Source organism: Hipposideros armiger, unplaced genomic scaffold, assembly GCF_001890085.2.
Source record: "Hipposideros armiger isolate ML-2016 unplaced genomic scaffold, ASM189008v1 scaffold_97, whole genome shotgun sequence".
Lineage (NCBI taxonomy): Eukaryota > Metazoa > Chordata > Mammalia > Chiroptera > Hipposideridae > Hipposideros > Hipposideros armiger.
In genome coordinates, this window is record NW_017731447.1 from 3,324,914 (window position 1) to 3,347,145 (window position 22,232).

General features: G+C 51.5%; 1 protein-coding gene across 1 annotated transcript in view; it reads right to left on the minus strand.

Annotated features, from left to right (window-relative positions):
* Positions 1–5,546: 5,546 nt before the first annotated feature.
* Positions 5,547–22,232, minus strand: part of CCDC136 (coiled-coil domain containing 136) — a 47,812-nt gene continuing 31,126 nt past the window's right edge. The window contains exons 8-20 of the mRNA XM_019646093.1: positions 21,898–22,009; positions 21,169–21,337; positions 20,810–20,950; positions 20,318–20,476; positions 19,869–20,039; positions 19,262–19,447; positions 17,517–17,711; positions 16,824–17,048; positions 14,767–15,264; positions 14,187–14,408; positions 12,834–13,115; positions 11,840–12,166; positions 5,547–5,889 (exon numbers count right to left, since the gene is read on the minus strand). Of these exons, the coding sequence (XP_019501638.1) occupies positions 5,779–5,889; positions 11,840–12,166; positions 12,834–13,115; positions 14,187–14,408; positions 14,767–15,264; positions 16,824–17,048; positions 17,517–17,711; positions 19,262–19,447; positions 19,869–20,039; positions 20,318–20,476; positions 20,810–20,950; positions 21,169–21,337; positions 21,898–22,009 (2,798 nt within the window). The 3' untranslated portion in view covers positions 5,547–5,778. The remainder of the gene's footprint in view (positions 5,890–11,839; positions 12,167–12,833; positions 13,116–14,186; positions 14,409–14,766; positions 15,265–16,823; positions 17,049–17,516; positions 17,712–19,261; positions 19,448–19,868; positions 20,040–20,317; positions 20,477–20,809; positions 20,951–21,168; positions 21,338–21,897; positions 22,010–22,232) is intronic.

Sequence of the window (22,232 nt, forward strand, 5' to 3'; positions counted from 1 at the left end):
CGCACTCGCGGCCCCCGGGTCCACGTCAGAGCGCCGGCCTCCCAGGAATGCCGCCCGGCCCGCGGGTGGGGGCCGCGCCGAGCCCGACCGCCCCGCCTCTGTCCTCCCCTCCCCCACGCGGTCCGATTGGCCCGAGGGGGGGCTCTCCCCCCCCCGCCCCCCAGTTAGCGCCCCAGAGGGGCTAGTCCCTGGGGCGCTGCGCTGGAGAGGTGGAGCGGAACTGGAAGGTGAGGGGTAGGGCACCCAACACCCCAAAACTAAAGCATTGCCAGTCAGAGATTAAATATGCCCCCCCCAACGTCCAGCAGGACTAAAGAGATCAATGGGGAAACTGAGGTCAGTGGTTGGGGCAAAACACAGTGATCTGGCATTGACAGAATTTTCTGGATGAATTGGTGACAGGGCCATTGACAGGGCCTGGGAGTCCTGGCTCCTAGCCCAGGGTATTGTCCACCTGTGCCAGGGAAGGAACGTGTGTGTGCTAGTATAGAGATGGACTGAGAGGAAATAAGGACACTGCCCAGGCCAATTAGGGAGAAGGTGTGATGGTGGTGGTGGTAGGGTGCTCCACTTTTACAGTTAGAAAAGCCTAGTTTGAAGCCCAAACCCCGGGGTCCCAGGAGAAAGACTGAGGCTGCCCCTGACTCAGTGTCCCTGTCACCAGCCTGTTTGGCCTCATCCCCTCAGAATGAGGCTGAGCTCAGGGAAAGAGTACCCAGTGAGTCACACTGTGCACCCCCCTAGGTCTGACTCAACCAAGGTGATGAGTGGGAAGGAGAGAGAGACTGCCCTGTAGTAGCAGGGAGCCCCCTGGGCAAGGTGCCCATTTGAGCCACAGGGCAGATCCTTCCAGTGAAAGGGCGGGTTAGCCAGACAGAAAGAGGGAGAGCCCTGCCCGGAGCGGCCAAGGGGAAACGTGACAGGGGCTGGTGGGCAGGGTGAGCCCAAGGGAGCGAGCCAGGAAGCCCAGGCAGGACTGGGCTCAGCATAAGCAAAAGGCAGGCGAGGGAATGGTGACAGCAAGGAAACTTGGGCCAGTCAAACCGAGGAGCTGGCCTGGGATGACAGAGCCATAGAATATCCTTCTATATACAGAGAGCATCAATTCCATAACTCCGTAGCATGCATGGGTTCCGTATCCCCTGGTACCCCCCTTTGGGCTGTATTTCCTCAGCTTTCCCATTCTTCAAGAACACGTTTGGGTCAGACATCCCCCAACTCAAGCTGTGTGATAACTGAAGTTTGGGAAGGTTCTGGAACCTTATAGGTAATTCGTATTCTCCCTTATTCCTCTTCAACACCCAGGCCCAGTGAAAAGAAAGGGGAGAATGGGATTCGTTGAAGGCTGTTTCCCAAGGGCAGGATGAGGGCTGTCCCCGTTATGGAGCTCGGAAAGCAGCTCAGGGGTTTTGTGGGGGCCAGTGCTTATGTGAAAGGGGTCCATGAGTGATTTCTTTCCCTTCTCATTAGGTAGGGAGGGGGAGGAGTAGAGAAGGGGCCAGAAACAGAAAAGAGAACTGCTGTGTGTGGCTTGGCGGGGGGGAGCTCTGGGGGCCCTGATAGTGACAGGCAAGGTATAAATAGCCTGAGCCCTGCGGCTCATGTTCTGTCGGCTGCCTGTGACGAGGTGCTCAGGAATTCCACTCTCCTACTGGCACCCCCCTTCCCTATCTCCACAATTCTCATTCCCCCATGCCACCTTTGTCCTAGGGCCAAAACCAACCACCAGGCATCAGTGTTGTCTGTCCACTCGAGAGGCTGAGCTCTCCTGTGGAGAGATGCCCAGCTCCTGGGGACACATGACACATAGCTGGGTCTCACAAGGGAACTGTGTGTGTGTGTGTGTGTGTGTGTGTGTGTGTGTGTGTGTGTAAAAAAAGGCAGGCTTCTGACACCCAACCTGAGATGCCAGCTCAGGATTCAGCGATGTTGTCTTTGAAGCCCTGATGAAGAAACTGAGGTACTGATCTGAGCAAGGAGAGATTCCTCTCTCTGAGCTGCTGGGGAGGAGAGAACGGGGTAGGGTGGGTTTCCTTGGAGCCAACAGCCCTCTACAAATCCCAGTGGCTCATGGTCCTGTTTTGTGGGCATTACTTGATGTGTTCCCCCAGTCAGTGAAGTTCCTCCATTAAGGTAGGAGGGTACAGAGGGAAGCCAGTGAGTGGACAACGGAGTCTCCTCTCTCCCCCTTCTCATTCCCTCTCCAGGAGAGGTCCGTATGAGGCCCCAGAGGAGTAAGTGAATGGTCTCAGTAGAGCAGGGTGCCCAGTGCCAAGGATGGTTCCCAGCACCCTCCTTACCCCCCTTCCCCAGAAACCTGAGCCTGTTGCTCTCCAGGATAAATCGGGGCCTGACTCAGGCCCCAGCCAGCCAGTCACAGCAGCCTGACCCTGGCGCAGGCTGGTGACTCAGCCCTCAATATAGCCCATGAGCCCAGGCCTCAGGCCTGGCTGGCCATGAGGGCTGGAACAGACCGTGCGCAATGCTGGGCCTGGGGCCTGCCAAGTGGGGCCGCCTCCCTGAGGAGGGCTGAGCCAGTCAGGGGCACATAGAGGGTCCTACAGGGGGGTTTCATCAGCTGAGTATTTGGGGCAGTGCTGGCTGGGGCCATAGGCTGTTTATAGCCCCCTGACTCACCACCCGCTGACCTGTCTCAGAGGACCAGGTTGCCTGGCCTTTCACCTTGTCCTGCTCCTCCCGACAAGGGGCTCATCAGCCACGGACAGTGGCCGTAATTAACCTGGGCTAAGCAGAGTCTGAGTGAGCAGGTCCAATGGGCCATGTTTGAGACTCCCAGTTTTCTGGAGCCACGGACATTTCCACAGCCACCTGTTTGTGATAGCAGGCTGGCCAGGCTCACAGCAGGTACTTGGATCAATCAGTGATACTGACGAGGCCCTGACCTGGGTGCCAGGGCAGGTAATGTAACTCTTTTGGGCTTCAGTTTTCTCATCTGTAAAATGGAGTTAATAGTGCTGTCATGGGGATGTTTTTATGTATGGAGATGAAAGGAGGGAACATGTAAAATGATTAGCATGGTGCCTGGCCGCTAATAGGTGACCAGAAAAAAAAGTTAGTCTGCTTTCTCTGCTAGTATCTCGGGGACCACATAGGGTCTGTTGAGCTAGGCCTTCCTCCCAGCTCTGTCTCTTATCTCCTGTAGAGTCCACTGCCAGGGTCTCCACACTACTCGTCTTCCCGTCCCGAAACCCTGAATCCACCTGCCAGAATCAGAACCAGAGTACTTCTGATCTTTAGAACCACCCACCCCGCTCCCCAATAGCAGTTGGTCCTTGACAGGAGTGGCAGGTGGTGTGCTCTACCACGTGGCCTGGGAGGAGAAGGCAGAGGGGGGCTGTTGTGCAGGGAGAGAGCAGAAAAGTAGCAGTTATACAGAGAGGGCAGTAGGGTGGGAGATGGAGGCCCCTGAAGGTGTTTTGAGTCCTTGGTTCCATCTGTACCCCAGCCTGGGTGCATGCCTGCCTGGGGCTTCTAGGAGACACCCCTAAAGCTAGCTCAAGTGACCGTTTCACATTCAACACAGAGAGACCGCTTTGATCTGCTCTGGTAACAGTGTGTAAACAAGACTAGGAGTCAAAGCCTAAAAGGATGAAGAGGCCAGCATTCTAAAATGACCCAACAGGAGCCAAGTGTCCTAAAGGGAAGAGCTCTGTAGTCTAAGCAAAAGGGCTAGGGAAAAGCAGGACCATTTTGCTGTCATTGCCCAGGCTCTAGATTTGGGCCTGGGAAGGACCAGATAAAGTCCTGACTGCGGGCCAGTTGCCTTCCAGACCACTACCTCCACCTTGTCTTCTAATTCCAAGTTAAATCGGTGATCTTTTGTAGTAGGTAACCTTCCAGTCTTTTCTTTCTCTTTTTCTTTCCTTTCTTACTCTCTTTTCTTTTCTTTCTTTCATTAAAATTTATTGGGGTGACAATGGTTCAGTCTCTTCTACCACATACCTTCTCCAGCCAACTGGTGGCCGGGGTGTAGTAGATAAAAAGCAGGGTTTCACTACCCTCAACAGCAAGGGGCCAGTGGTCCCAGATGGGTTGTGAAAGAATTTCTTTCATTAGATTACAATTGAGAACACACAATCTAATATAATTGAGGGTAGTGCTTCTCAAATTTTATTGTGCATATTAAAGGGATTTTGTTAAAATGCAGATACTGTGTCAGCAGGTCTGAGGTATGTATGGCCTGAGACTCTGCCCTTCCAACAAGCTCAATGCTAACTTTTGGTCTGTGGATCCGTGGGAGTAGCTGGGGGGCTAGGCACCCCTAAGTCAGTACAATCATCAAAGAGTAGTCATTTAGAGGGAGGCAAAGGGACGCGTGGCACTGCCCTCAGGCCTGCTAGGGTGCACTTCCAGTTCAGACTTGTCACTCCTCTGGGCTGCACACAACTTAAAAATCTCCTAATTCGAAATGTCCTTGCTACTCTCACTAGGAAAGGCCGGGGAAGAAATGAATTCACTTAGTGCTTCGCAGTGTCCACCACTCTACACGCTCTATAGGTTGCTTTGGATTATCTGGGTGAATGGAACAGACTCCTGGCATCAGGTGGAAAGGAGGCAGAGAGAGAGGTCCCAGGAAACCCGCCGTCATGGGGGCCATTCTGTCCGCTGTGGCTTATGAATACACTTGGGGCCTTTCATATGGAAACATTCATGATCAGAACAACCAATCACAAGGACAGTCGTAAATTAACCCCATCATTCTGCTTGTCCCCACTGAGACTTACTCTCAATCCTTTGTCCTGCTCTGAACTTCAAGAAGCTGACCTTGAAATGTCACCTGGGCACCTCTGCTCTGGCTCCCAGAGGGATCTGCCAAAGAGAGGTACCAACAGGAACGTGACAGGCGGGAAGAGGGTGGGAGAGGACATAAGCTCCTCGCTTTGTCGTGGCTCTGATAAGAGCCGCAACCCCCTGTGGCCACTGTATGCGTCTGGGGCCACTTTTCAGGCCTCCAGCTCCCCGCTTTCTCCCCTTTCCCATCAGGCCTGGGGCGGTGGCCACTTTCCACTGTGGCTGGTGCCCGAGGACTTCGCTATTCCTTGTCAGTTCTCCTAACTGCCTTCTGTACATCGTCCCTTCATTAAACTTCTCAGTTAAAGCTTTTGAGTGTGCCGCCTGTTTACTGCCAGGACCCTGAGTGATCGATAAGTCATCTCTGAGAACGAATCCCTTGAGAAGTCGGGACTAAGCTACGGAGGCTCACGTGCTGATCTCAGGGCATCTTCCTCACAGGAGACAGGTGTGGGGACAGAGCCTAAGGACAGGTCATTGGGCCCCCCTCACCTAAAGTACCCGGTTCATTCCATTTCTCTGTGCTCAGATGAGTTCTTTGAGACAGGGTTAACAGGACAGACCAATCCATCTGTGATTCAGCTGGCAGCACAGGAGCCAGCCACATTTCTGAGGTCATGTGTGAGCCATCATATTTGGGAGTCAGACCTTTATGTGCAGGACCTGGCTTAAGGGGACCCATTCTGTTCTGGTTGTGTTGTAAGGTATTTAACAGCAAAGAAGAAGCCACAAAGTCTCATGTAATTAGGTTGATATTTAATTACAAGGAACCCAGGTTCTTACACAAGGCAGGAGATGGGAGCCAGCAGCTCCCCATAAGCCTTTCCAGCGTGGGTGACTAAGGCTAAGAAGATGGGGACACATGGGACATATGGGCGGGCGGGGGCTCTGGCACAGTGTGTCCTGGCCAAAGCTGAGGGTGGTAGCCACTGGGGATTTGCCCCCTCGGCTGGCCCAGGTCTGCCATCACTCCATGAGGCAGAACTCTGTCTCCTGCTGTCGCATGTTGGGTAACACATACAGAGCCACAGCTGCAAGAGCCAAGAACACCATAGGCTTCCACATCCCAAACATGTTCTGTGGGGACCAAAGACAAATGGTGAGTGCCTCGCTTTCCAAACCCTTCCCTAAGCCAGAGACCCCTGCCTACTGGTGCTGGAGACACCTCGGGACCGTCATGGTCGGTTCCCTCTTACCTCCTGGGTAACCGCTGGAGACAATGCAGTCTGAGTCCCGGCACCACTAGATACCCGGAACACCACGTGTATCCCCTGAGGTGACTGCCTGTTTGCACGCCCCACAGAACGAGAACACCACCAGGTCCTGTGAGCCAGACTTCAGAGCAGCCAAGTGAGTGCAGCGAGAAAGGGTCAGACGCCAGAGCAAAAAAAGAGGGTCGATGTGGGCCTTTGGGGAAAGCAGCAGCACCTCACTCGCTTTACGGAGGAGAATGAGCTGAATCAAGAGGATGTGAAGACAGAGGGGGGAGTGAAGAAAGTGCAGCACGGAGTGCAGGCAAATAGGAGGCTCGGATGCAGCCCAAAACCTTTGTGGAGAATGATGTTGGCTCAAGGAAATTCAAGGAAGCCGGACACTGGCCCTGGGAGGCAAATGCCAGGGTCACTGAAACATCCCAGTCATGGGGTGTGTTGACTGGCTTCCTAAGCAAGTGCTGGAGTATGTGGAGGCTTCCAGACCCTGCTGACCATAGCAAATCCTGCTGATTCATCAGACAAAAGCATCATTTAGGGAACATGAAATCTTGGACACACACACAAAAAACATACTTGGGAAAATAGTTCCTATTTTTATTACCTTATTATTATTATTTTTTTACTATATTACTGGAAAGACAGAATTTGCGTTTTGAGTTGTTAACTATGGCATACAGTAACAGAAGGATGGTTTTAGGTAAGGACAAACACCCCATTAATGCTAAGAATGCATTTGCTCCGAGAATAATGGATCTAAAGTGAGGATTTTAAGCCAACTAGAAAGAGCAAAGAAAAGCTCCCACACTTGTAGAAAGAGTTACTAAAAAGAATATAAGCTGTGAAATGGTAGGCAAAACAACGTTGGACGTGGGTATACAGAGCGATTCATGTAAGAAAATAACTGAAGAGGGAGCTAGAAACAACATTCACATGCTCAGATGCTTCTATCCTAATGTGCGCTGCTAAAAATGTCAGTGTGATGCGCTTACAGGAGGAAAGAGCAGAAACCCATAAATGTGAACTGACACCCGTTATACCAGGCAGAGGCAAGATTCTAACATAGGGCCGGTGTGGGTGTCTCAAAGGGGCGAGTCATGTCAGTTGCTCCTTTCAGCCTGGGTTACTAAATGCACAGGTCAAGAAAATTATGACTTAGACTTAATCAAGGTGTTAAAAACAGAAACAGGCTCATAGATACAGAGAACAAATGGATGGTTGCCAGAGGGGAGGGGATTTGGGAGGCTGGGTGAAAAGGGGAAGGGATTAAGAAGTACAAATTGGTAGTTACATAATAGTCACAGGGATGGACGGTACAGCAGAGGGAATATAGTCAATGATATTGTAATGACTATGTATGGTGCCAGGTGGGCACTAGACCTATTGAGGCGGGGCATCACTTCATAAGCTATGTAAATGTCTAACCGCTATGCTGTACACCTGAAACTAATACTGAATATCAGCTGTAACAAAAAAACAAAACAAAACAAAAAAAGAATTACTTTTTCTTGAATAAATATTCTGCCAAATAAACAAGGGAAGTGTTTGACCATGCTTTCCATGATATCATTGGAGAGACTATTAGAAAATAAGAGTAGGTTGACAGCACAGTTTGTTGTATGACCAATGTGCTGGCGAAAAGAGCCTGGAGAGATGACACGCGAGAGGCTTGGCCCTCACCTGCAACACGAATGAGGATATGAGGGTGGGCTTGTCCCCTGAGCATGTGAAGCTGGTCGGGAAAGGGAACATTTCGAAACCAGAGTCAAGACTTAAAAAACAAAACAAAATAACTTCACAGGTTAGATCAATAGTTTATCTCTATACACATTGTTTTTTTGGTTTTTTTTTTAGCTGAGCCATCCTGCTACCTATTGGCAGCTCAGCGGCAGCTCAGCTCGGGCCAGGCATCAAACTGCTGTTGCTCAGAGCTCAAACTCTTGAGCGAGCTCTTAACCAACTGAGCCACTCGGCTGTCCCTAATAGTTTATCTCTAATAGGGATGGATGGGAAATCCTGCTGTGGACCCGAAAAATCAACTGCAGGTAGAGAATGGGGAGAGGATGCTTAGCATATGCAAGGTGCAAAGGGGTTTTATAAACAATACATGAAATAAGTTAACAGTGTGATATCAGTCATCAAAAGAGCTAATGTGAGCTGAGGCTGCATCAAGTATGGTGTCTTCCTAATTACTTGGAAGCAACCAGGAGAAAATTGCTGAAAGTGAGGAGAGAGAAGGGGAAACAGGACTGGAATGTTATGTTGCTAATGTTAAGTCCTTACACTCTGATTCACCATGTCCTGGCTCTATTATTTAACCTCTGTGCCTTGCTTTTTATCACATATCAAATGATAATAATAACAGCTACCTCACAGGGTTGTTGCAAGAATTAAATGAGTTAATACAGATACGGCGATTACAACAGTGCGTGGCACGTAGTTTGTTCTATGTAAGTGTATATTCTTTTTATTATTTGTTTTATTATTTGTAAAGTGCTTTTATATACATGAACTTATCTGATCCTCAGTGAGGAAGACAGAGGTTTTATCATCCTTTGTTTATAGTCAAAGAAACTAAAGTTCAGATTATGCATTTTGCCAGCGGGACTAAGCTATGAAAAGCAGAGACAGGCTCAGCCAAGTTCTCTGACCACTTGTCAGCCAGTTCCTACTGTACTACACTGCCTTGATTCCTGGCTGGGGAGCCACATATTGGGGTGCAGCCAGGCCCTGGCATAACAGGCCCCCCCGGGGGGACCCTTATCCTGCAGCTCCTTCCTCTTTCTCTGCTTGGGCCTGGCTGAGCTTGAGTTGGCGAAATGTTATGGCCGAATGCCCTGGGTGTCATCCCAAAGGGACTTAGAATTCTGGAAGTGTACAGGGGAGGAACAGGTACAGAGAGACCCTTGTCACTAAAGGATTTAAAGGCTGTCTGTGGGGCATAACTGGAATGCCTAAAAGAAAGAAAAAAAGAGAAGCAGTGAAGGGAAAAAAAAGTGAGAGGGGAATAAAGGAAGGAGAGAGAAGGAAACGGTGATAAGAGCTACCAACAAATGCTTCCGCTGCCACTCTGAACCTATGCATTAAGCCAACCACACTCCATTTACAGGAATGTGAGGAGAGAGGGTGGGGGAGTGGAAGTGGCCGAGGGAGTGTGAGAAATCAGCCAAAACAGACCAAGAGAGAACAGTTTATGGGTTCCGGAAGGCAGGCAGAACCCTTCCTTAGGCCATAAGACCACATTCTGCCTCCTGATTTTGGTAACCTGTTGACAGGCCAGATGACATGGACTGGCACACTGGAAGACACCCAGCACATACCAGCCTTGGTTCCCCGTGAACACTTGCGTCTCTGCTTGGTGGGAACGTTTCACCAATACCACGTTCTCTGCAGAAAGCCCAGCTTGGGAAGCCCATTACAATAGAATCCAGTCCCCAAAACGGATAAACAGAGGACTGGAAAATATTTCCTGGCATCCTTATTCAGGTTTTTCTGGAGACCAGAAGCCCCAACTCAGAGAAGTTCTCAGTAGAAAGTGTGTGATATGGTAGGGGTTTCAGTTCCATTTCCCCCAAGGTTGAAGGGCAAATTGAGGTGGCCCTCACACACATGAGCCTGGGGGGTGGCAGGGGGAGATCACAGCTCTCCAGACGTCCTCTCTCGCCCAACAGTGGAGACAGTGATTCCTTGTTGTGTCATCCTGGGTAGTGACAACAGTAAAAGCTTGGCTCTGGGGTTAAACAAAGACAAAGAGCACCCAGGCCTGCCTTGTAGGCAGCCAACAATCGCCAGGCAGCTCTGAAAGTAGCAACAGTGCTGGGATCATCCAAATTTTTCCCAGCCAGAAGACAGAAACTCAAACCATGTCAGCGGTAAGCATTCCAACTCCCTATGTGTTACGAAGACATGCTCCGAGATGTCACAGGCTCTGCCGTAGCCCGAGGAAAAGCCCGGGCTAACACCCAGACCTGAGTCATGCCTGTTAGGAAACGGCAAAAGCAAGAAGCAAGCAGGCGAGAGAAAAGGGAAAGAGAAGAGGCCAGAGCAACCTGCACCCTCCCTCGATCCCTCCGAAGGAGAGGACGCTATACCAGTACCTGCGTTAGGACGACGTCTCGGCCCACCAGCACCAGAGCAAAGCCAGTATGACCACCAGGCCTACGAGAGGCAAGGAGAAGATGGGGGGGCTGGGGGCAGGGGATGGCTGTAACATGTCGAATGAGAAAGAAGCACAAGGAGAGACCAGGAGATGAGAGGTGGCAACAAAAGACATAAACACATGAATCCAACAGATAATGAAGATGAGGAAACAAAGGGAAAAGAGAGAGAGATTAAGAGGTTAAACAACTGGTCAGCGAGAGCAGAAGTATTTCTTCTCTGCTACCTGGGCCTGGGTCTTCCCCCTGGTAGCTTCCAGGAGATGCAAAACGGAACGGGTTTAACCGCAGCTTGGGTCCAAATCAGGTGAGAGGGTGTCATATCCCTCTCACATCTTGTCAAACTGAGGTGATCTGCACCTAGACCTTTCCTGTAGGTCAGTAACTGAAAAAGTGAAGCTCTGGTGAGTCACGCTGGGCTCTCCCTCCAGATGAGCAGGATGTGTGCTTTGCCTGGGTCACCCGAGGCAGCGCCCATCTCCTGCCCGGCCACCTGTCCCTTTATCAGCCCCTTGTTCTGGCTGCTTTCCACCAAGCCTCTCAAGTGTTCGGGGCTTTGGTCCCTACGATCCCCTAGGAGTGTGACGCTGTAGTTGTGAGACAAAATGCACTAAGACAAGCTAACAGCAGAGAAGGGCCTAGCTCTTTCACTGCAATAATCTTCCAGAGAGAAACTGAGTTAGCAGACGGTAACACATATGCCAGTGGGTTGCTCCCACTTTTCACCCCCTAAGTAATGGCCTACCACAAGGTGAACAGAGGACTGCACGCTGTATCCTCAGCCAGCACTGCAGACCGAACTGTCTGAAAATTCCAGATAGTCTTACAGATGACTGGGACATCCCACCACAGGACACTTATTTTCTTCCCCCCGTGTTTAGGAGGACAGAAAGAACCTGCACTGTAAACTGAGGACTCATTCAGAAAGCATTCAAACGCTTCAGGGAGCCAGAGCCCCCCGTTAACCTCAATCAGGGCAGGAATTCAGCTGCTACGTATCTGAACAGATGTTAACACCGGTTGTTAAAATACAGAAATATTTTTGTGCAGTTGGTCAATTTCCCAGGATACTCCCACCCCAACCTCTCAAGAGCCAGCAACTAAAGGGTTAGGGCTCTGGCTGGTGTCCCTGCACTGGTCAATGCCCCTCATGTACAGACTGAACTCTTCTATAACTTCCGATCACCCCAGGCCCCCACCCTCACGCCTTGTAATATATAAAACCCTGTGAGTGACACCAGTCCCCCCGCCCGACTCCTAATAGCAACAAACAAAGGTCAAGCTTTACAGGGTGCTTTGAGAAAGGAGGACTGAGTGACTGGCCCAGGCTGACGGAAGGCAGCACTAAGGGAGGGGGAGCGCCCTCCTGACATAAGTAACAAGGGCTACCATGTAAGTGAAACGAACGACCCCGCCTTGGTCCCCAGCACAGGTGGGCTGTGTGAGATGGTTCCATGTCAGTCTAAGCCTGCCATTACCCACAGAGACCACTCTCCCTGTTTCCTGCCTCCGTGTCTGCTCTCCCCGAGGGCTATGCCTCAGGGCTCGCTGGCCTCTACTCCTGTAGGAGTCCATCCTGGGGCTGCGTCACCCCGAACACGGGGGGCGCCCGAGCCCAGGAGCCCATGTCCCACTTGGTCTGCCTTTGGCTGCGGTTACCTTTTTGCTCTCAGATTCTGTGAGGGGGCTGTTGTCGCCTGAAGCTTCAGGGGATGCGTCGTTGGCCTCCTCATCACGGCTGTCTTCTTCCTTACCCTCCTGGTCTTCGGACTCTTCTAGCCCCTCCTCCTCTTCCGCCTCATTTTCTGTGGGCTTCATTTCTATAAGATCTGAGGGCTCAGAAACTAGCTCATCCCGGGACTCCTCCTTCGGTTCCTCTTCCGCTTCCTCCCTCTTTTCCTCCTCCGTCTCCTCTTCCTTTTCCTCGGATGTTAGAACATCTAACTCCACGTGGCTGGCCTTGTAGTACAGCACCACCTCCAGACTCTGTGGGGCGGAGGTGGGGCAGGATGGGCGATGCTACCTGCGAAGGTCCCGACCCTCAAGACACTGCTGAACTGGCTCAGGAACCTGCGCTTCCCAGCGCCTTCCGGGGTGCGGCCCGCATGTCAGCGGGACTGAGTGGGTCTCCCCGCACAGTGTGAGGGCAGCCACGCCCAGCCTCTGGGGGCCCACAGCCCATCAGCCATTTCAGACGGCTGCCAGGTTCTTGAGCTCTGCACCTCAACTGCTCTCCCTACTCCTACATGGAGATGCCTATTCTACCCAGTCTCCTTTCACTTACATATACACAGCTGCTTTGAATAAATTCCTCTTTTCATCCATTTGGTCCTTCTCTTGGGCTTGGGACCCAGGAAGAACAGGGGCCCCAGGAAATTGGGCTGGGTTAACTGAAGCAGTTAACCAGCCTCAGGGCTGTGGTCCTTTGGGGCTATCACCCCAAATATGAGCAGTCTGTATTCCACTCTCCCCTTAACTTCACTGGAAAAGGGAGGACCCAATTGGTACTGAGATGAGACTACTCCAGATACCTCAGAGACCCCAGAAACTTCTCTACAGATCCCTCACCTGGTCGGAACGGTGGCAGAGATGATTCTTCTTCCCAGGATCGCCCTACCTTTCTGCTCATCTGGTTACATATGTTACTACTCACCTCTTTGGTCTTGCAGCTGCTCTCAAAACTCTCCAGGCTTGGCGTGGTCGCCTTTTTATTTTTAACCCCATTGGCTTTCTCGCTCATGCTCTTACTGCCATTCTTTTCCTCGATGTCTTTGGTAGCAGAGGACCTCTCCTCTTTGAGCTGGCGAAGCTCTTCCTGGCAGCACTGCAGCTGCCCCTCCAACTGCTCCCGCACGGCCAGGAGCCACCCCTGCTTGTCCATGCTGGCCTGGTACTGCAGCTGCAGCTCCCGTAGCCTACTCTGCAGTTCGCTGATCTGTCGATAGTGGAGGGCCTGTTACCCACTGGGGCCTACGCAGTCCGCCTGGGCCCTGCCTGGCGGTCACTGCCGCAGAAATTTCCCTGCTAAAGCCCATAGAGGAGTAGATAATAAAGAAAACACATAACTGTGGAATAGGAGCCTCTACAGCAGTTTTACAAACAGCTCCTTCCTAACCTGAGGCACCTGATGATTTATATCTAACATGATCAAACAAGGATGACTGAAATTCTGTTTTTACTGTGACCTGCCTGGGGAACAACCCTATGGCTACCCCTTCTGAACCTCAGGCTTTATTCTATCGTGATTTTTGATGAGAACTCTGACTTCACCCAAGCTACTTCCCTACGAGGTACCATCACCTGAGGAACGGTGTTGGACACGCTTGAGAGTGTACCTGAGCACCTGCGGCTCTCCCTGGAAACAGAGGCAGGTCCCAACCCTGCTTCCTAAGCTCTGGTCCCATCTTTCCTGACTTCTGGCAGCACATCAGAGTCTCCTTGGTAGGTACCAATACCAGGCAACCCAGGCCCGCATGCCTATGGCTCTCTGACCCTCTCCCATGCATACCCAGTGACCCCCACTGGACTGTGGGCTACTCTTGGCCCAAGACAATGCCTTCTGTCCCATTGCTAGTGGGTGCAGAGCCCTCTTCTCGGCATTATGGGAGATGCAAGAGGAGACCTAGACCTGTCCTGGATGTGCTTATAATCTAGCTGAAGACACAAGATAAATACACACAAAATAACTAAAGAAAATTGGCAGGTGAAAAAAACACAACTCTACAGAAGTGCTCTAGGACATAGAGCAAAAGCGAAAAAAGCAAAGTTCTTCAAAGAGTCTTGATGATCAGTGAATGCCAGCACAGTGGGCACCTGAGAAATGTCCATCGGTGATGCAGCAAACTGCCCGGCCTCCTGACATTTAGCCCCTGCTCTGTCTGTCTGACCAGGAAGAGGGCAGCCATGCAGAGTGGGCAGAGAGCCCCTGACCCTCTCCGAAATGGCTACCACCTCCTCTGGCTCCAGGGACTCCTACGAGAAACCCTGCCTCCCTGATGGTCGTTACCTCCTCCTTGTCGCTCTGGGAGCCAGCAGGAGTCTCAAGGTCCTCCATGCACTCCCTGAATGCCTTTTCGCAGGCATCCAGCTCTTTCTTCAGTTCCGTCTGCTTGTCCAGCAGCTTCCCCATCCGCTCTTGCAGATGGTCGTGCTCCTCCTGGCTGAGCTGGTACATGGCCTGCACGCCCTGCAGCTTGACCAGCACCTGGGCGACCACGTCCTCCAAGCGCTGTGGAGGGTGGGGGAGTAATGGTGGCACCCTGGGCAGCACCTGCCCTCCGCCCCACTCTCTTTGCTAGGCCCTTCCTTGGGTAAGAAACAATGGCCACAGGATCTGAAGCTGCCCAGGAGAAATACTGTCTCTCTCCCCCTAGAGAGCACCGTGACTGCACTGATGAAAAGTCCTGAATCTCAGACCTCCATCCGAACGGAAGCACCTCCGCATTACATGGGCAGCGTGCCTCATTTATGTCCAGTTGAGTTCCCCAGCTCAGCTCTGACCCCACTGCCCACCTCACTTCTGTGACTGCTCTTAATAAGATAAGAACCTTCTTTCCCGGCCTGACCTGTCACCTGGCTACTTTTACCTCTATATCTTCAGGCTCAGCGGGTTCGTCATCAGTGCTGCTGGTGACGTAACTCTTGTAAGAGGTGTCAGAGCTGCTGCTGCTGCCGTAACTCTTCTTATAGGTGACGCTGCTGGTGCTGGTGCGGTAACTCTTTGCACAGGTCTCATTGGTACTGGTGCTGTCACAGCTTTCGAGAAAGTGCTCGTCACTGGCCTGGGTGCTCCTATAACTCTTGTGGTAGCTCTCGCTGTCATCAGTGCTGCCATCGTAACTCCTTTGACAGTTCTCGCTGCTGGCGGCTGTGCTGCCATAACTTTTCTTGTAGGACTCAAGGCTCATTTTTAAAGAAGGGGACTGGGCTTGGAGCAACTGCATTTCTTCCAGGCACAGCTGCAAGTCGTCCTGCAGCGTCTTCCGCTCCGCTAGGAGCTTCCTCTGCTCCTCCTGCAGTAGCTCCTGCTCAGTCTGGCTGGCCTCGTACAGCTCCTGCAGAGCCTGCACCTGGGCGATGATCACCTTGGAATGCCGGGAGGGATGGGGACAGTATGGTTACTCTAACCCCGCCATCCTCCTAGCCGCACCCCTCCTGGTGCCAACGTCTGAGAACACACTTTAGAGAAAACTACACACCTACGCTCATCTCACCACAGCTAGGTCATCGACTTAGCCTACAGGTAACTGGCATGTGTCAGTTTCTTGCTCATTGGGGAGTATCTCCCAGGGCAGATAACTCCAAGATATCCCATTTCTGCTGTTTCTGCACTCAGGTACATCCCTCTCTCCTTGGAGCAGTGCTGAGTGGGTCTGAAGAACGCTCTGGCTCCCTACCCTACTCTATTCTCAGTCAGGTATACCCACTATTCTCATCTTAAGACTCAGTCCCCTCCCTCACCCCCGATTCTAAAATCAGTCCTGGCCTTAAATGTGAACATATGAAGAATTTCTTCCTCAGAAGATGGACTTGGAATCAAGGTCTCACACGAGTCCCTGTCCCTCCTGCCCCAATGCCGAGTCTGGCCTCTGGGCATGTTTCCCAGGCCCTCTGGGACTGGTTTCTTGGCCGCTGATGCCCAGGATGAGATCTGATCGGTTAAGGAAATATTTTATACCTGGTTCCGTGTCTCTGTGTCATCCAGGCTGAAATCTGATGCCCTTGGAATCTGACCAAATCTCAGTTTGGACTCCTGCTAGTCCCTGGATCTCCCTGTCCAGGCTAATATCTGAATGAATTGATTTTGCCTAAATTGAAACGGTCTACCTGTTTTTCCTTGCTCCCATGGAGACCTCACACCAAATTCATGCCCCAAACCTGAAAGACTGCTATGGAAATCTCCACCAGTGAGGCCTCAGAGGCATTGCTCCTGGCTGGTGTCTAACCTCCCTGACCTGACTGTTACTGTTGCCAATGTCCCAATGAAGACAGTGTGGTCAGGGCCAAGAATCCCACATGCTAGGGCCTCTTCCTTTGGAAATATATGGCCCCATATTGGCCTCATGTGGAATACCAAAAGGTTGTAGTTTTTTTTTTTTTTTTTAAGCTGAGCCATCCTGCTACCTGTTGGCAGCTCAGCGGCTGCTCAGCTCGGGCTGGACTCGAACCGCTGTTGCTCAGAGCTCAAACTCTTGAGCGAGCTCTTAACCAACTGAGCCATTCGGCTGGCCCCTAGGTTGTAGATTTTGATCAGTGCAAAGATTACTTCTCAGTTATCAACCAGCTCAGAAGAAAAGAGTGACGCCTTTAGAGTCAGGCCCAAGGAATCCAAACAAACATTAAAGTGATATTATACATCTGGAAAATGAGATTTCGAAGGGATTGAGTCAGATTATCAGGCACTACAGATTCCGGGTCATCCTGGTTCTAAGGGTTCCCAGGGCCTTGGCTGGGCATGCATATGGGTAAGGTCATCGGGCCAGATCTATAACCTATGAGTGGTCATGGCTGGGGCAGGTCTGGGTTTCAGTCCCATCCTTACTCCTGGCTAAACGGGCCTTCCTCACTCTGACCCTCTGTGCAGCCCCTTTCTCTGCCATGCTGCTGTCCCCACAAGCTTCTCCCTGCCTCTTGCTACGGTTACCTTGTTTTGACATTTTGAGGACATAGGCGCTTTGGAACCTTTCAGATTCTCCAACGCTTCCCGGAAATGAGAGTCTTTGAAAACACGCAGCTTTTCGTGCAGCTCTAATTGTTCTTTTAATATAGCTTCTTGATTCTGTACCAGTTTTTCCTGCTCCTCCTGCATGCCTTGGTAGAGCAGCTGTAGTTCACACAGGTCTTGTAACTTTGAAAGTAGCTCCTGACTCTGTGAGGTAGAGCGGGAGGAAGGGGGCAGGACCTGTGGCGGCCACACGGGGAAGAGCTCTGCCTTCTTCCTACTAGGGACCCTTCCTTTAGGGATCTCGGGGTTGGCTCTGCACAGCCCATCTGGGATGGGGGAAGTCCCTCTTCTGTGGAGGCCTGCTAGTTGAGCAGTAATGAACTTGTAAGTTTGGACATATTTTGTAGTTTACAAAGTGCTTTCAAGTACATTTTCTCTAGGTGGACTAAACAGCTGAATATAAAATGCTGGACAGATTCCAGAGTATAAAATGTATTTTAAGATGCACAACCCTAATCAGCCATATTCAACTTTTTGGTTTGAGGCGCTTGGTGAAAAAGTAAGCAGTGGTTGGTAAATCCCCACCCTTTTCTTTTTCCCAAGCATGGCCCCACCTGGGAAGCTTCTCAAAGTGGCTTGTCCAGGTGGCAGCCACCCCCTGCCTGCGGTTACCTTGGGGAGGAGGCCGGATTTGGGTAGCGGGACGGTGAGCCTGTGCAGCTCGTCTTGCAACTGGCCCTGCTCCTCTTGCATCCTCTTCTGATCTTCCAGGAGCTCACACTGTTCCATCTGCAGCTGCCCCATCTCCTTCTGGCTGGCCTCGTACTGTTCCTGCAGTTCTGTCAGTCTGGACAGCAGCCCATCACACTGCGGATGGGGCCGAGCGTGAGGGGTGATCACCTGTGCGGCTGGCTGAGCACTTCCGGGTCCCCTGCTTCTTGCCATTGACCAGGGTCTCCCTCCCTGCGCTGGTCATCCCGAGCCACACTGAGCCCACACAGTTTGGGACGCTGAATGGGGGACCCCAGCAGGCTGCTGGGGACTGCTTTTTGGCTGTGCTCTAAGTTTCTTCTACTAGTCTCTTCCAAGAGCATCCTGAGCGGGAGTGCTATCAACGCCCCTCCCTTCTACCTCCCAGCCTCCCTTTCCTCTCTTATTTACCACTTTCCTACCCTGCTGGGAATTCTAGTTCCTGTTACTCTCATTATCCTCGATTGGTTTTTATACCTAAGTATGCGCCTTACCGATAAGGACTTCATTTCACCCTAATTTTTTTCTATTTTTCTCTTCATAATCATTTTTTTTAAATTCTTTAGAAAAGTATGTGCTATCGCTAAATTTGGGTTGAGAAGACTAAATCATCCCAGGATTCCAAAAACCCAAATCTTCTAATATCAGACTCATCTCAGGGCTGTTTTAGGACCAGAGAAAATGCTGGCTCTGCACGCCAGCATGCTTTTCGTCTTCCACTAGGAGGGGTTACGATGAGCAAGGCATGGACCTCCTGAGCCCCTATGCTGAGTGGGAACGGGGAAAGTGGGAAATGGGAATCTGGGTGTAGAAAGGTAGGTGGACTATTGGGGCAGCCCAAATAACCTTCCCAAATTCTGTGTGTCCTGAAGGCCTTTCCCTGGGGACACAGCCTGCTGCTGGCGGTGGCAGGCGCTACTGAGAATTCTGGCAGAATGTGACTTGTTCCACTATTTTTTTTGAGAAGCTTGTGCCTGTTCTCTATCATGCTTCAACACCTTTCCATTTCTTATCAGTGATCCTGACCGTGCTCAACACAGGGTAACTGATAACGACTTGCATTTTACACATTATGGGGGAAAAAAGAAAATGAGTAAGGAAGGCTTTATTTATCACTACCAGGATTTATTACTCCAAGGAAGTGAGATAAGAGTAGTCTTCTGTTCAGTTTAAAGAGGGTAAAATTCAAGCTTAGAGGACTTAACTACTCTGAAGTCACAGAATAAATCCTGGAAGAGCCTCGGTCCTTCTGATACCCAATCAGTGTTCTGGGCACAAGACCATGCAATCTGACAGGTGCCCTTGCAAGCTGCCTCAGAAAACTGGACCTTCTCTTTCTCGTTCTAACAATAAAAGTTACATATACGGGCCTATGTGTACGTTCTTCTCCATGAATGACAAGATATGAAATCATGTGCAAAACCTTCAGGTGTTCAGACTGGATCCAGATGTACTGATCCTACTAAACTGTGGCTTGCATCAAGGTCAAGGCAAACTGTTTTAATGTTAATGGCGTGGGGCTCTGCCTCTGTTTCCTGCCTTGCCACATGCGGCTGTGATTGGCCAAAAGCCCACCACTGGGTGGATGGATGACTTCATCTTTTGCCCTCATCTCCTTCCTCCAGAGGAAGTGCCCAGGAGACCTCACCTCTCTTAATTACAATTACCTTATCAGCACATTTTCCCTGGTCCTCTGGGATGGGCTGGATGGTCTTGAGCTCCTTCAGCTCCTGCTGGCAGAGCAGGAAGTCCTGCTCCAGCTGATCGTACATGTGCTTCTGCCGCTCCAGCTCATCCTTGCTGGTCTGGTACAGCTGTTTCATCTCTTGAAGCTGGCACTGCATCGCTGTGTTCTGGGGCAGGGGAGGCAGGCCCCACCATCATCCCAGGAGCCCCGGTGGCTGCACTCTCTCCTCTCAGGCAAGGACTAAGGGGATCCTACCCTGTCCTTTCCAGTCTCAATTTCATCCCATTGGAAGCTCCCTGGGATGGACCAGTCCCTAGCAGGTTCTACACAGAGCTTTCTGGGGCTTCTATTTTGGGGAGTGGGGAAGGGAAAGGGCTTCCTTTTTAGAGGCTGACTTTCTGATTTAAAATCAAAGGAAGGTGAGAGCACCGTGGGTTGCCGAGGCCACCTGTCTGCTAACCACCTTTACATGCCCCTTTCAGCAGCAGCTACTCCATGGAGCTCCCATCCCCGCTCCTCCTCGGTGCCAGTCCTCTCACAGAAGCTTCCGCCTTGCCACCTTCTCCCTCGCCTGAAGCTTCTTTTACCTTCTCGCAGCTCTCTTGGAAGCAGTTCGCGATGTCCCTGAGGCGTTGGACCTCTGTGTTGTGATACCGCAGGTTCTCCTGCAGCTGCTGCTGCACGTCCAGCAGCCTGTCCTTCTCACAGGTGACGTTATGGTACTGGAGCTGGAGCTTCTGTAGCCGGCACAGTAACTCCTGTGATGGAGGGGGGCGTTGGGCAGTGCCTCTGGGCTCCTCAAGCCACTCACTCTTCCGCCTGAGTCACTCTCAGACACGGACAGTCTAAGAACTGACGTCTCCCTGCCCTTTCACTCACTGGTCGTCCTCTCATCTACCGTAGCACTCGAGGGTGGCTGGAGTTCACCTGTGCTGCTGCACAGGTGGTGGCTGGAGTCATCTTAACTCTCTACTTTCACCCACTTTCCCAAAGCCTCTTAGCACCTAAGTTGCCCCTCACCTCCGGTTGCTGTTACCTTCTCGCTTTGGGTTTCTATAACTGAGGCTTGCATGACTTTGAGCTTTCGGAGCTCGGCCTGAAGTTGGAGTTGCGACTTCAAGAGCTCATTCTGCTCATCCTGGCTAGCGTCATACTTTTGCTGCAGGGCACAGAGTCTGGTCTTCAGCTCCTCGTTCTGCGGTGGGGAGGATGTGGGTAGAACAGTTACTCTCAAGAAACGGCATACCCCTCTACGGACCAGTTTGGTTCTTTTCCAGATGCAGACATCTTGAGGAGCTCCCACAGGTCACTGGTCTGGTTTCTTCTCTGAGGCAGACACTCAGTGGCAACTACCATTTCTAGAAGGCAATGCTATGTGGCTTCTCCAATTGGTCTCCAGTGGACTGTACCCCTGGTTGCAGGGCAAGTCAGCAGAGCACAGCCTTACTCTGTGTGCATCCTCCCCTGAAGCAGCGACTCCATGGAGGCCCTTGTGCCCTCCCCAAACTCCCTTCCTGTCAGTGTTTACCTGGGTGGCATGGTGGGAAGTCTGAAACCGAAGCACCTCATTCTGTGCGCACTTGAGCTCCCTCTGCAGCCGCCTCTGCTCCTCCTCACTGGCCTGGCGATGATGCTGTAGCTCTTGCAATTCACAACACAACTGCTTACACTGTGCGGGAAACGGAACGGGAAGGTGATTCACTATAGGTACCACATGCGCTCCAAGAACAGGCGTGGGAGGATAGTTACACCAGGCAAGCAAGACCCCAGGGTACTATCTCCTGCTGTGGTGGGTGCCTCTTTCGTCAGCCCCGTGTCAAAGGAGAAGTTCCTTCCAGGAGGAACTTGCAGAAGGTAAGAGACAAGGAAAGGGGCTGCTTCCCCTACCTTGTTCTGCATGTCATGCATCTGTTCCTCAGCTCCCAGCAGCTGCTGTCGCAACAAGTGAGTTTCCGGATCAGGCTCTAGGAAATCCATTTCTGAAGTCTGAGACTCAGCTGACATCATACTCTTCAGTGTTTGGGAGTCCAGCCACATTTCTGTTGCTCTTCGTGTCCTGTAATCCAGAACCCCAGAGCCATGTTTGGGAGAGGGCCCTGCCTGGCATCACCTACCAAGTGTGCTTGGTCCTGATGCCTTCATTTTGGGCAAAAGATGGTAAGGAGCCTTCTATTGTGATTTACCTCTCTGATAAACATGCTTAGAAGAGTATGGAAAAAGTCCCTAGCTCCTCAATCTGCAAAGGCCTGTTGGGCTCTGAGAGACCCTAAGAGTGCTAGTCCAGTTGGGTTCGAGGCTGGGCATGGTGTCCAGCCAGCTCTAATCTGGAGGCTATTAGACTGAATCAAGTCCATGTGGACAACAAAAGAATCAGTTCTGATCTACTTTAGGGCACAGCAAACCTGGCCCTAATGCCTAGAACGGAAGAAAACTAAATTTTAGAACTCACTCAAGTCCTAGACAACTGGGCTGGATTCCCATGCCTGCTTCGGACACCATGGGAAGCACCGGTTCTCCAGGAGCAAAAGGACGCTCCTCAGCCTGGCATCTGCCTTCACCAGCTCCATTCGGAGAAAAGCCCAGTCCCACAGAGCCCCACCAGCCTCCGGGCTATACCTCTCACTCTCCAGGTCTGCAAGCTGCCCTGTGAGGCTGCTGTTGCTCTCCTGCAGAGCCCGGTACTCCTCGTTCAGGAGGCGGTAGCGTTCCCGCAGTTGCTGCAATTCTTCTGCAGAGGACAAGCAGAGAGAGATGAGGTCCTAGGGAGGAAACACTGATGACCAGTCCCCAAGATTCCTGCCGAAAAATCTGAGAGCAGATAGCTGTAGCTCCTCTTTTACTAAAGACGGAAGAGGTCCCACATGCAGAGGCTTAGAAGGCAGGGCCCACAAGATTCCACACTGCAATGGGTCTTTGCCCTCTTTCAGGAGGCTGCCCTTCTTTTCATCTTC